Below are 11,775 nucleotides of genomic sequence, written 5' to 3'. Positions count from 1 at the left end.
TCTTCTGTGCCTGATGCCTCCAGCTCCACCCTTGTCCTCCCCGCTCTCAGGAGCCACCCCCACCTCACCTGGCTCATCCTCTCAGAGGCCATGGAGTCTCCAAGCAGAGACCCCTGAGGGCACAGAGTGGATTCTGCTTTTCAGAGGGGACCTCCCAACTGAAAGGTGACCCATTCTTATGCGGGTCTGCTGCCTTTATCTGTCTTCATCAAGGGCTGTCCCCACAGTCCAGGCAGCCCTCTCCCTCCTTCTGCCTAGCACCTGGTGGGGGGGGGGGGTCGGGGGGCAGAGTCTGCAGTCACCCCTGGCCCATTTCCTGGGTCTTCTGATTCCCCTGAAGAACAAGTTCGGGTGTGGGTGTGATGGGGGTGGGCAGGGGGCACTGACTGGGAGGGACAGGGGTGGTTCTAGGAGTGGCCAGGACCCCCCGCCGAGGGAGCCCCCATGTCGTCCCACCCCCTTACAGGGGCCTCTGCTCCCTGCACAGAAAATAAGGGGTACCTGGCCTGGGGTCTCAGTGTCAGAGATTGTTGCCCCGCTGGCCCCTCCCAGGCTCTGTCTGCACAGGGGCCTGCCAGTGGTGGGCTCAGCCAGAGACCCTCATCCTGAGTGGGATGACCTGAGTCTCACGGCTGCTTTTCTCTCTTGCTTCTGACACCAGGAAGAAGCTTGCTCCTGATGCACCAGGAAACTGAAACTGAAACTCAGGGCCCTAGTCCAGGACCCTCCTCTCTATTGAGTCACAATTTCTCCTTCTAAGGCAACCTCCCACCCCAGGGGACGACCTCTCCCTTCTCTCCTCACTGCAGCCCCTCCTCCTTCCGGGGCTGTTCTGCTCACACCCTGAGCTCTGGGAGGCCCCAGGCAGAGCAGGGGTAGGGGGGTGGTCTTGCTCGAGGTCACGTCTGCCTTCCAGAGCAGCCAGATTAGGTCACATCTGCCTTCCAGGCACAGAAGGGGTGGGGTGGGGGGGTCTTGCTCGAGGTCACATCTGCCTTCCAGAGCAGCCAGGTCAGGACGGAAGGGTTTCTACCCCTCAGTTCCCGTACTATGAGATGATGGGATGAGGCCATGGGCTGTGTGCATATTACACAAGCAATCTGGGTTCCTCATCATAAACCAGAAGTGGGGCAGAGGTTCCCAGGCTCGGGGGTGCAAGGCCTCCCCTAGCTCTTTCCAGGCTCGGAGCCTCTGTGCCACACCTGCCCTCAATGCACCCACCCCCAAGACCATGAAGGTCACCGGCCCCTGCTGCTGCTGGCACAGCTGTGGGTGAAGCCCTGTAAGTGGGGGCTGAGGGTGGAGGATGGGAAGGAGGCCTGAAGGTGGGAGTGAGACCCTCTCGATGCTGGGGGCTCCAGATGCTAGCAGGACCCTGCCCACAATTCTGAGTAGCCAAGGGCACCTAAGCCTACCTGTATGCTGCCCAGGCCTGCTGCCTGTGCTGGTGAGAGGGACTGGAACCCACCCTTCAGCCTGCGACCCTGACCTGCACCCTCCCTGCCCCATCCCAAGTCAGGGCCTTGAGTGCTTCCAGTGCTACGGTGTCTTGGACCTCAGCCTGTGCCACCCATCTCCTACCCCATGCAGGCTCAAAGCTGCCCCTCCTCTGTGGTCACTGGCACTACCAATGGTGAGTCCGGGTGGGACCCGGCAGCTCTGCCTTGAGCCCCCTGGCCTGGTGGAAGCTTGGATCTGGGGACAGAGCTCAGGGACCTCCATCTAATGGATCACAGACTTGGCGTGGAGCCTGGGGCCGCCCCCTGTTCTCTTCTGCTTGTCTCCGTGTCCCCACTGGCTTCAAGGTTCCCTGAAGGGGGCGGTCCTGCGGCCCGAGGCGGTCGGGTGGGGCCTCCTGTGCCAGCCGCCCTCCTCTCTCGCCCACAGGGCAGAAATTCAGCTACACTAGCAAGGGCTGTGCCCCGACCCTGTGCCCAGATTATGAACCTCACCCATCCTGTGGTCCCTGGAGGGTCTTACCCCATAGAAACTGAGGATGGACTGATTGACTTGAAGACTGAGAAGCTGGACATGACCTGCTGTGAAAAGAGCCTCTGTAACAGGGCGGCCACAGTGCAGCGTGGCCTTTGGGGCCTGTCAGGGAGCTCCTGCTCAGCCTGGGCCTCTTCCTTTGGGCCCTGCTGTGAGCCCAGCCCACCCTGGCACTGCCCTGGTGGGTAAATAGGAGCGCAGGGTGGTTGCCCAGTGCAGCCCTCAGCTCCTGCCCTGATGCCCTCACCTGGCCGCCCAGCAGCCCAGAGACCCCCCCCTCACCCAGCAGCCTAGATGCCCGCTGGCCCAGACAGTAAATACACGTGTTCAACCCAAGGACTTTGTTCCCTTATTAGCCCTTGGGGTCTGGTCTGTGGCCTTCAAGGGGGGGGGGGTCCCAGCAAATTCCCCAGGGTGGGGCTCAGAGACTGGAGGGCCTTCCCCAGGTGGCCCAGCCCTGCGCTCATTTCCAGCCAGGATCAGGCTCAGCCCCAGCCCGAGGTCCAGAGGCAGCCCGGAGGGTCTTGCACTCAGGGCTGGGGCCCCCCAGGAAGACTTGTTGGGGGCTGACAGAGGGGGCGGAGGGGTGGAGGCACTAAGGGCCCAGGCCAGCTGTGGCTGCCAGATGTGTGTTTGTATGAAACGGTCCCGGGCCCACAGGCTGGCGACTCCTGCAAGGCACCGCAGAGGGCGGGGGTGTCAAGGGGGCAGAAGCTGTGGACGGGGAGGCAGCGCAGGGTTCTGCCTGGGCCTCACTGCAGGAAGTCCCCACCGGGGCTGAGTGGTGGGGGTGGGTGAGGCGCAGCGCTGGGGCGGGCTGCCCATCCTCCAGAGGCTCATCCACGGGCAGATGCTGGGAAGCGGGAAAGCGGGGCTGGATGGGCTGTGGAGAGGAGGGGCCCAGTTCCGGTCGGCATGGAGACTGGGAAATCCCAGCTCCTAGCAGGGTGTGGTGGGCCCTGGGCGGGAGGCTCCAGTCCAGAGCCCTGAGAGGAGGTTCCCTTCCTCTCCCTCCCTCAGGCTTCAGGAAATTGAAACTCAGCGCGCTGGGCTCCTCCCTTCTCTGCTTCAGGTCCAGGACACAACCTGGGCTCCCTCCCTCTTCTCCCAGACTGCCCCCCTCGGCTCCGGGAAACCACGTGTCCTTGGGGGCCCTCCCGCCTCCAGAGGGCGGGGCAGCAGGAACCCCTCGAAACCACTCTCTCCGCTACCTGCAGGAGATCAGGGCTGCCTCTGACCTCAGCCCTAAACCCACAGCAGAGGGAGAGCTGGGTCCCGAGTTCCAGATCCCAGGAGGACAAGCAGCTTCCACTCTGAGACTGTCTCCCCTGGGGATGACTGCGCCCCCGTCTCAGTGTGGTTGCGAGACTTAGAAACCAGTGAGCTCACCTGGGAAGTGGAGGAGATGCCAGAGATGGAAGCGAAAATTAGCTTCAGCAGAAACCAAGCATTTGTTAGAAATTCTGTCATCGCCCAGCGCCCACCATGTTCCTGTGTCCCTGGAGTCAGATCCAGGTTCCTGGCCATGGCTTTTGGGTGCAACTTCCTCTCACCAGCTCCACTATGATCAAGTGGTCTGTCCCTCCAGCATAGCCACCTGTGATTCCGAGTGAACAATGCAGTGAATGCACTGCACACTGGGACCCGAATGCCGGGATCTCTCCTCCTGGCTACCGTGCCCAGGCTCCTGGACCATCTGGTTTCCACCCTCTGTTCTCTGCTTGCATTTCTCAATGCCAGAGCAACCCACTCAGCAAATCCAAACTCCCCACAGAATCTCAAGCTCAGTCTCTGCAGGGTCCGTCCACAGGGAGTGGTGATAGTCGGCAGGCCCCTCCTCCCGCTGACCCCTTCCAGGTCCTCTTGCTCAGTTACAGTGGGCCCTTCTTGGGTGGCAGTAATGATTTGTGTTTCAGACAGGAATCACTACCTCAGGGACCCAGGAGGAGGACACAGGTCCTGGACCTGCCTTGACCTCAGGGACCTGGGAGGACCTTGCTATTCACATCAGCTGCCAGGGGTGGGAATCTTGGGCCTCCATGGTGACCACCGGCCCCTCCTGCTGGACAGTGCCCCTGGGATCCTGACACACACAGCAGTTTCTGGCCAGCCGGGGAAATCCAGGGTCGGGCGCTGAGTGGCTGAGACCCTGGTTGATTTCCTCCCATTGTCCCAGAGAAATGAACAAACGCACCTCCATTGGGTGTCTGTTCTTGTTTCTCTCTCCAGCCCAAAGAGCCCTCTGGGCTGCGCACAGCACCTGACTGCAGACGGTGGCCTGGGCTGGGTTCCTCTGTCAGGAGGCCACCACCTGCTTGCTGGGGGAAGCCGGCAGCACTGTAATCCCAGGCATGGATGGCTCAGGGTTGCTGCCCCGAGCTTTTGCGTGAGAGCCCCCTGCTCCTCCCACAGGCCACTCACTAAACTCCGGCCTGTCTGTCCTGCCCCAGCCCAGCTTTTGTGCCCTCTGCACCAGCGGGTCCAGACAGACACCCTCTATTCCCAAGTCCTAGAGAGCCCTGGGTGCTGCCCCAGCCTGAGCGTGCTCCTCCCTGCACCCGCTTTCTTTCCTCCATGCCCCCCGACCTCCTTCTGCTGTGGGAGGCCGAACTCACTTGACCTGCTGAGCTTGGGGCAGGAGAAAGGGCAGAGCGCTGGGGAGGGGCTCCCTCGGAGGCCAGGCAAGCTGCTGGCTGTGGCTCAGGGGATGACGCCTCCTTCCCGACCATCCCCCGGGCTGTACCACAGAAGACCCCAGAACCCTCCAAATCTGGGGAGCTCTGCCTTTTCCCCCATGGGGCAGCCACACGCAGAGCAGGAAGCTGGGGGACATCTGTATTTATTTGAGGCACCACAGCAGCAGGAGGGCTCCAACGTAGGGGTGGGCTGGGGCAGGACTGGCTGGATTTGGGGCGGGGCCTAGACCTGGAAGCAGCAAAAATCCCAGCTCCCAAAGGCTGCCCTTGATGTGCATGCGGCTGTGCCAGGGCAGGGGGCTACAGGAGACTGAGGCTCTCCAAGCTGCTGGCACCCCTCCCTCCCCAAACACGGCCCCCAGAAGCCGCCACGTGCTCCCACATGCACTGCACACCCACGTACACAGCTAGGCACACATCCCTACTGACACAGCCTCCCTGGGGGCTGTCAGCGTGTCCATGGGACTTGGTCCTGACGAAGGACCCTAAGACTCCAGGGAACCCTCGTCCCTTCCACAGTCCCCCAAGGAAGGTCACATCATCGACCCCAGAAGTAAGGGCATTTGGCCCCACTTGGGGCAGAGGCAGGGGCTGGGGCAGGTGGAGGTGCAGGGAGTGGGCCTGACCTGGGACCAAGGGCACAGATCAGGCACGTGAGAAGTCAGGGGCCCCCATACCCTGTGGGATTCAGAAAGGGCTGGGCTTTCCTTCCTGAGCTGGGGGATCGGGGGACAGGGTCTGGGCGGTCAGGGGCCGAACCGCAGTAGGGCTGGCAGCAGGCTCAGCAGCAGCCCGGCGCCCAGCAGGGTAGCACTTGCCCGCAGCCCGCCATCGGCTGCACTGAAATTGCACAGGAAGCTCTGGCAGCAGCTGATGCCCATGGAAGCCACACCAACATTGATGCCTTCTGGGATGGGGCAGGCCGGGGAACAGGTCTTGCTCAGGCTGTGGCCAAATGTCACGAGATTCCCTGCATGGGAAATGAGGCTGTCAGGGGAGAGACAGATGGCTGCAGGCAGACAGCCACGGCCTCTGCTGAGCCCCGGCCTGGGCCAGGGAGATGGCCAGGGGAGGATGGCGTGGTCTGAGGCCTGGCACTCACCAATGCCGGCACTAGTAGACACGGTCACGCAGTAGTTGTCCCGGTCGGAGCAGATGGTGGGCTTCAGGCAGTACAGATTGCTCTTCTGGTTCAGGCAGGAGAAGCACATCAGCGAGCTGGCTGTGGAAGGAGGACACACCTGTCTCAGGGAAGCCTCCAGTGTCCCTCCCAGGCCTGACCCCAGTGGACATTTACTGATAAATGACTGTATAGCAGCCCCTGGGCCAGAGGCAGAACGAGGACAGTGACACCCTACCCTGGCCGTCGAGCCGCTCAAGTGGCACCCAAACACAGTGAGACAGTGTGGCCAGGCCGGGTGAGCCCTCTGCTGGGAGCAGCCTGGAAGGACCCCTGGGGAGTCGAGCAGGGCACAGCTGGACAAAGTTCTGGGGTCCCCGAGGGCACCTCACCTCGCTCCACACCCAGAAGCGCAGCCAGCAGCACTGGCAAGAAGATCTTCATTCTGGAGAGGATGGCCGTCCTGTCTGGAAGCCACAAACCAAAGCAGCCCGTCCTGCTCTGGAGAGACACAGCTGGTTAGGGGGCCGGGTGGTGCCTCGCTCCTCTCCAGGACCATGCACCCCCACTTTGCAGATGAGGACACAGACAGCAAAGAGGGGCAGGGACCTGCCAGCACACAAGAACTTCCCTGCTTCTCTCCTGACCTGCCCCTCACTCAGTGCAGGCATGCTCTAGGCTATACCCCGCCTGAAACCTGGCATGGGCGCTGTGGAGTCAAGAGGAGGAAACTCATCAGCCTTCTCAGAATCACAGAAAAGGAGGCAGAGTGAGTGGCCTCTGCCACTAGTCCTGGGGTGTGGGAATGGTGACCAGTAATACTATTAGCTAGTCTGGGGCTGGGTACAGTGGCTCACGCCTATAATCTCCACGCTATGTGAGGCCAAGGCAAGAGGATCACATGAGGCCAGGGGGTTGAGACCAGCCTGGGCAACATAGTGAGACCTCCTGTTTGTACAAAAAATACAAAAATTAGCTGGGCGTGGTATGTGCCTGTGGTCAGCTCCTTGGGAGGCTGAGGTGGGATGATCTGTTGAGCCAGGGAGTTCAAGGCTGCAGTGAACTGTGATCATGCCACTGCACTGCAGCCTGGGCAACAGAGTGAGACCGTCTCAAAAAAAAGAGAGATCTATATACACATTTATATGTGCGTCTGTGCATATTAGCTAATCTATATCTAGAACTTTCCTTGGGACAGCTCAGTATCTTGAGCCCAGGCATCTCCCCTGACATGGAGACCGGGGGCCGCGTGGGGCATGGCCCAGGGGAAAGCACTCCCCATTCCTGATGTTACTCAGTTCTGAGGACAGCAGCCCACTAAGTATCTGCTACTCCTCATTCTGTGGCTGGGAAATGGGCTCCGAGAGACGAGGCTGCGTGCCACCGGTCCCACCAGCAGGAAGGGGCCAGATGGGTCCATGTACTGCTCCTTGGCCTCTGCACAGGACCCTCCGTTGGGCAGGGGCCCATGGCACTGTTGGAGAAAGAATCTGGAACACGCCCTGCTGGGGTCGTGATTCTCTATTTTGTGAGTGCATCGTGTTGGAGGGGGAGGCTGCTGCCTTCTGCCAGGGACAGCCGTGGGCAGAGGAGGGGGAGGGACATCTCAGGCCTGGGGAGCTAGTGCTGGGCACTGGGGGTGAGGATGCCTCAGAGAAAAGATCTGGAGAGGGGCCCGCAGAGGCCCTAAGGGGAGAGCAGCAGGCCAGGACCCCGAGACCTGGGCTGACATCCTGGGGTTGGGAGTGGGAGCCCCAGATGGCCAAAACCAGTGCCAAGTCCAGCTGGGGCCTGTCCCCGCCTCCAGGGAGGAGCCCGAGGAGGAAGGATCTCCAATTCCTTATCCCCCGACCCCCGAAAAGTGAGGTTCTGGTGTGGGGGTCCCTGACCTGTCTCTGAGGAAGTCCTGGCATACAGGGCCACAAACAGGTCCAGTTGGTGCCGCCATCTGCCCACTGGGTGGCACCCAACCCGCCGGGCCACCAGGCTGAGCTAAGGCACCGGTGGGAGCAGAAGGCAATTAGGAAGGCCAGGTGGGCTATGGAGCCCAGAGGGAGCCGGCAGGCCGTAGGGGGCGCCCGTGGGGTCCAGGCTGCAGGCTCGTCCCCAGGCTCAGGGAAGCTGGCCCCTGGGAGCCAGGTATCTAGGGGCTGCCCAGCCAGCAAGAGGCGGGAGCCTCTCCTGTGGGAATGGGGAGGGGCCCGGCGGTCCACTCCGGGAGGCTGGGCTCCTTGGACCTCACCGCAAGCACCACTGGTGCCAGAACAAGAAGCGGGGGCGGGTTCCAGTGCTCCGGGGTGATACGCAGGGGGGCGGTCAATCCTCCCTTTCCGGCCAGGAGCTCTGCAAGGTCCCGTGCCCCCTCCCCTAGTCAGCAAAGCTGTCACTCCCGGCCCACGCCGGGGAGCCAGGAGCGTCTGGAGTTGGGTGATGGGCTCCAGTGGCTGCGCAGCCCTGGGCCGGCCGGGAGGCTCCTGGCGGCAGTCTCCGCCCGCTCCCGCCCCAGATCTTTGGAAACATTCGGGGAGGCCTGGGCGGGGGGATGGGAGGAGAGGCTCAGCTCTCGCGGGACCAACCCACCGGCAGCCCCAGCCCCTCTCCTGCGCCTCCCCGTGCGCCCCTCTTGCTCTCTCCCACCGTCTCCAAACCCGGCCTCCGCAGGGCGCCTTCCGCCGCGCGTGGCTGGGCCGGGGCCGCGTGCACCGCAGCCGAGGCCGCCGGGTCTGAGCGCGTGCGCGCAGGTGGCGGGGGCGTCCAGGTCGCGGCCCCGCGGACTCACCGCTCGGCGGACGCAGGTACCAGCAGCCTCGCCGAGCTCCCCGAACCTCGCGCGCTCTGAACCGCTGCTGGACCGCAGACTCCCAGGCAGCCCGCGCGGCCCCGGGGCGGGGGCAGGGGCGGGGCGCGGGAGGGGCCTCCGGGGGGCGGAGTCGGCGAGCCCGCAGTGGGGGTCCCCTCGCCGCCCAGGCCTGCCCCAGCTCCTTGGGACAGATGGGGAGGCTGAGGACCAGAAGGGGGCTGAGACCACCCGCCAATTTCCCCAGCGAGGTGGCGCCTGAGCCGCGGCCAGGCCCGGCCTCCTTCCACCCGGCCCTGCTGTGCGCGCCGCGGGTGCTGACCTGGCGAGGGGGGACAGGGGACCAGGTCGGGGTGAAGGTCACTGACACCTGGACTTGTGGCCAGTCCTCGTTGTGATCGGAGTGGGAGGCCCACGGGTGAGCAGACGTGTTTTGGGTGTGAGCACGGAGGAGGGGTGCCTCGGAGCGTGTCGGGGAGCAGTGTTGGGGGTCTCGCCTGCGGAGTGGAGCGGGGCAGGGGAGGAAGCAGGCACCCCTGTAGCCTGGGCTTCCTGAGGTCGTCTTGTCCCTGCTTCCCGCTCCAGGCTGGGCTGTGTCTTGGCCATCCCCCAGGCGGGGGTGGGGAGACCGGCAAGGGTTGGGAGGTGGGAGGTTGTGGGTTCTGGCTTCTGCCAGGACACTGGGGCTCTGCCATCGGTGGGTGCCTTTCCTCCCGCGAGGACCTCTCCGAGGGTTTGTGGGCGCTGGGGCTCTGTCACTGGCCTATTCTCCAGTTGACAGTGAGTTTCCTTTCTGGGTGACAGGGCGAGCGTCAGGGAGGGGGCTTCTGAACCCCACACGGAAGTAGGGGGAGGGTGTGGGGAAACGCGAGGGTCGGCAGGTGGCCGCGTGGCCAGGAGGGGGCTGGGGCGGAGAGACACCTGTAACACCCATCTCAAATCTAGGGGTGCATTCAGTGTGGCTGTGTATGTGTTTTGCATGAGTGAGTGTGTGTGTTGCGTGTGTATGGAGGCTGAGGCTGAGGCTATGTGTGTCACGAGATGTCCTGGCTGTGGTATGAGGCACCGTGGGTGGGGCTTCCACAGCTTTGGGGGCGATGCAGCTGACTCTGGGGACTGGAGGCTCCAGTAGGCTGTGGCCCGGGGGAGTCCAGGCCTCTGGGTCTTAACTGGGGCACAGGCAGGATGTCTTCCCCTCTAGAATGCTGGCGGTGAGGGTAGGGGGTTCTCTCTGCGCAGCCAGCACCTGGGGCCATCCGTGCCACGCAGGGGCTCAGTAAGAGTTGTGGGGGGGTTTGCCTCCTTCAAGACAGTACCCTCTGATTCAGAAAACAAGCTGCATTAGGAAGAGGGCTGTTTGGAAAAGACTCTCAAACCATTTATCCTGTCTCTCACTCAACACGACACAGGAGACATCAACACAGAAGACTCCCAAGACTGCTGGGGCCAAATGTGGGGGGTGGAAGTCTCCCCGCCACCAAGCCAGCTGTCAGTTCTGCAGCAGACACCAGCTGGGTGTCCTCCAACAGCATTCCAACACTGTACCTGGAGATAGCGTCACCACAGGGTGAGCGCTCAGCCCCAAGACACCTACACACACACACACACACACACACACCAGCTGCGAGGGCCGGCCTCTGGAACTTCTTGCCGACTGGCCGGACGTTGAGGTTCCCACTGTCAGAGGAACCCCTGCTCACCAGGCCTCTGGTTTAGTGAAACATGAGCAGAGTGACTCCATCTTGAAGTAAGTAGGAGGCACTCACAAGGCACCTATAAGGTTAATGGTTATGGTCTAAAAATAGCCCGTCTCAAGCTGGCCACCAATTATAATTACAGAATATTTATGGCCATATGGGGCATCTCCCAGCAAGCCCGCAGAGTGTCCAGATAACCCGAGAGTGCAGGCCACTTTACTCAGAGATAATGTCAATGAGCAGCCTGAGGTTGGAGGATGAATGGTCACTGATGGCACCCACAGCCCTCGTCTTTAGTGAGCGCATCTGCACATTCCAGGAGTAATTGCAGCTCCTTACAGTTTCTCCTAAGCAGAGGCACTCACAGAGGACCCGCCCTCCTTCTCCTGCTTTCTGAGCACGCCCCACTCTAGAACGGAGTCATTTCACATAAACCTGCGTCTCTCACTGTGCTCTGTGGTTCACCAAAATTCTTTCCTGCACAGCATCCAAGAACCCCTCTTGGGGTCTGGACTGGGACCCTCTTTCCCAGCAATATTGTAGCCCCTCCCCGTTTTGCGTTCCATTGATTTACAAGAGTGGCTCGGGGAAGTCAGGGAAATACATTTGCAGTTAATTATAAAGGGATACACTTGAGAGGCACCAGGCACGGTCTCCGGGAAGGGGTGGGGAGCTTCCATGCCGCCCACGTGGCCCCTCCAGGAACCTCTATGTGCTCAGCATTCCTACCCCCAGGGTGTGGGACGAATCCTCTCTGAATGATCCTCTTGGGGCCCATGATCAGAAAGAAGGGGGTGGACTGGAGTTATGCCTTGGGGCAGGTGAAAAGGGAGCAGGAGACATCACAGACATTCCATTTCTACCCATAACCGAAACAAGGGCCACGGAGTCCCCATTCAGGAACCTGGCCGAACGCCAACTCTACGCATGCATCTACCTCCTTACAGAGCAGCCCTCCTCCTCACATGGCACTCCCTCCTCCTCACACAGGACTCCCTCCTCCTCACACAGCCACTCCCTCCTCCTCACAGGCCACTCCCTCCTCCTCACACGGCACTCCCTCCTCCTCACACACCACTCCCTCCTCCTCACACAGCACTCCCTCCTCCTCACAGGCCACTCCCTCCTCCTCACACGGCACTCCCTCCTCCTCACACACCACTCCCTCCTCCTCACACAGCACTCCCTCCTCCTCACAGGCCACTCCCTCCTCCTCACACGGCACTCCCTCCTCCTCACACACCACTCCCTCCTCCTCACACAGCACTCCCTCCTCCTCACAGGCCACTCCCTCCTCCTCACACGGCACTCCCTCCTCCTCACACACCACTCCCTCCTCCTCACACAGCACTCCCTCCTCCTCACAGGCCACTCCCTCCTCCTCACACGGCACTCCCTCCTCCTCACACACCACTCCCTCCTCCTCACACAGCACTCCCTCCTCCTCACAGGCCACTCCCTCCTCCTCACACG

General features: G+C 62.0%; 2 protein-coding genes and 1 long non-coding RNA gene across 4 annotated transcripts in view; 2 read left to right on the top strand and 1 right to left on the bottom strand.

The window, feature by feature from the left end:
• The first annotated feature begins 1,014 nt into the window (after window positions 1–1,014).
• On the top strand, window positions 1,015–2,317 carry LOC108536557 (uncharacterized). The gene is made up of 2 exons (XM_017883395.1): window positions 1,015–1,633; window positions 1,888–2,317. The coding sequence occupies exons 1-2, from the start codon at window positions 1,307–1,309 to the stop codon at window positions 2,179–2,181; spliced, it is 621 nt and encodes a 206-aa protein (XP_017738884.1). The 5' UTR covers window positions 1,015–1,306; the 3' UTR covers window positions 2,182–2,317.
• Window positions 2,318–4,814: 2,497 nt separating this feature from the next.
• On the bottom strand, window positions 4,815–8,813 carry LY6E (lymphocyte antigen 6 family member E). 2 transcript variants are annotated; one of them, XM_017883394.1, is made up of 4 exons: window positions 8,588–8,813; window positions 6,201–6,309; window positions 5,791–5,910; window positions 4,815–5,658 (listed from the first exon to the last, which is right to left on the bottom strand). In XM_017883394.1, the coding sequence occupies exons 2-4, from the start codon at window positions 6,250–6,252 to the stop codon at window positions 5,435–5,437; spliced, it is 396 nt and encodes a 131-aa protein (XP_017738883.1). In that variant the 5' UTR covers window positions 6,253–6,309; window positions 8,588–8,813; the 3' UTR covers window positions 4,815–5,434. The 2 variants fall into 2 exon arrangements, with proteins under 2 accessions (XP_017738883.1, XP_017738882.1); XM_017883393.1 differs by having other exon boundaries at window positions 6,201–6,304; window positions 8,588–8,705.
• Window positions 8,814–8,942: 129 nt separating this feature from the next.
• LOC108536555 (uncharacterized) overlaps window positions 8,943–11,775 on the top strand; it is a 26,608-nt gene continuing 23,775 nt past the window's right edge. The window contains exon 1 of the long non-coding RNA XR_001887546.1: window positions 8,943–9,023. This is a non-coding gene — a long non-coding RNA (uncharacterized LOC108536555). The remainder of the gene's footprint in view (window positions 9,024–11,775) is intronic.

The sequence above is a fragment of the Rhinopithecus bieti genome, unplaced genomic scaffold (genome assembly GCF_001698545.2).
Source record: "Rhinopithecus bieti isolate Rb0 unplaced genomic scaffold, ASM169854v2 scaffold_13617, whole genome shotgun sequence".
NCBI classification, from domain to species: domain Eukaryota; kingdom Metazoa; phylum Chordata; class Mammalia; order Primates; family Cercopithecidae; genus Rhinopithecus; species Rhinopithecus bieti.
The sequence above is the reverse complement of the archived record's forward strand: the minus strand, read 5'-3'. Positions and strand labels throughout refer to the sequence as shown.

Bases quoted from the DNA above. Each gene is read 5' to 3' on its own strand.
- LOC108536557 (XM_017883395.1), top strand. From the start codon at position 1,307: ATGGGAAGGAGGCCTGAAGGTGGGAGTGAGACCCTCTCGATGCTGGGG. The intron at 1,634-1,887 runs GTGAGTCCGGGT...TCTCGCCCACAG, and splicing joins GGTCACTGGCACTACCAATG to GGCAGAAATTCAGCTACACT.
- LY6E (XM_017883394.1), bottom strand. From the start codon at position 6,252: ATGAAGATCTTCTTGCCAGTGCTGCTGGCTGCGCTTCTGGGTGTGGAG. The intron at 5,911-6,200 runs GTGAGGTGCCCT...CTCCTTCCACAG, and splicing joins GCTTCTGGGTGTGGAGCGAG to CCAGCTCGCTGATGTGCTTC. The intron at 5,659-5,790 runs GTGAGTGCCAGG...TTTCCCATGCAG, and splicing joins GTCTACTAGTGCCGGCATTG to GGAATCTCGTGACATTTGGC.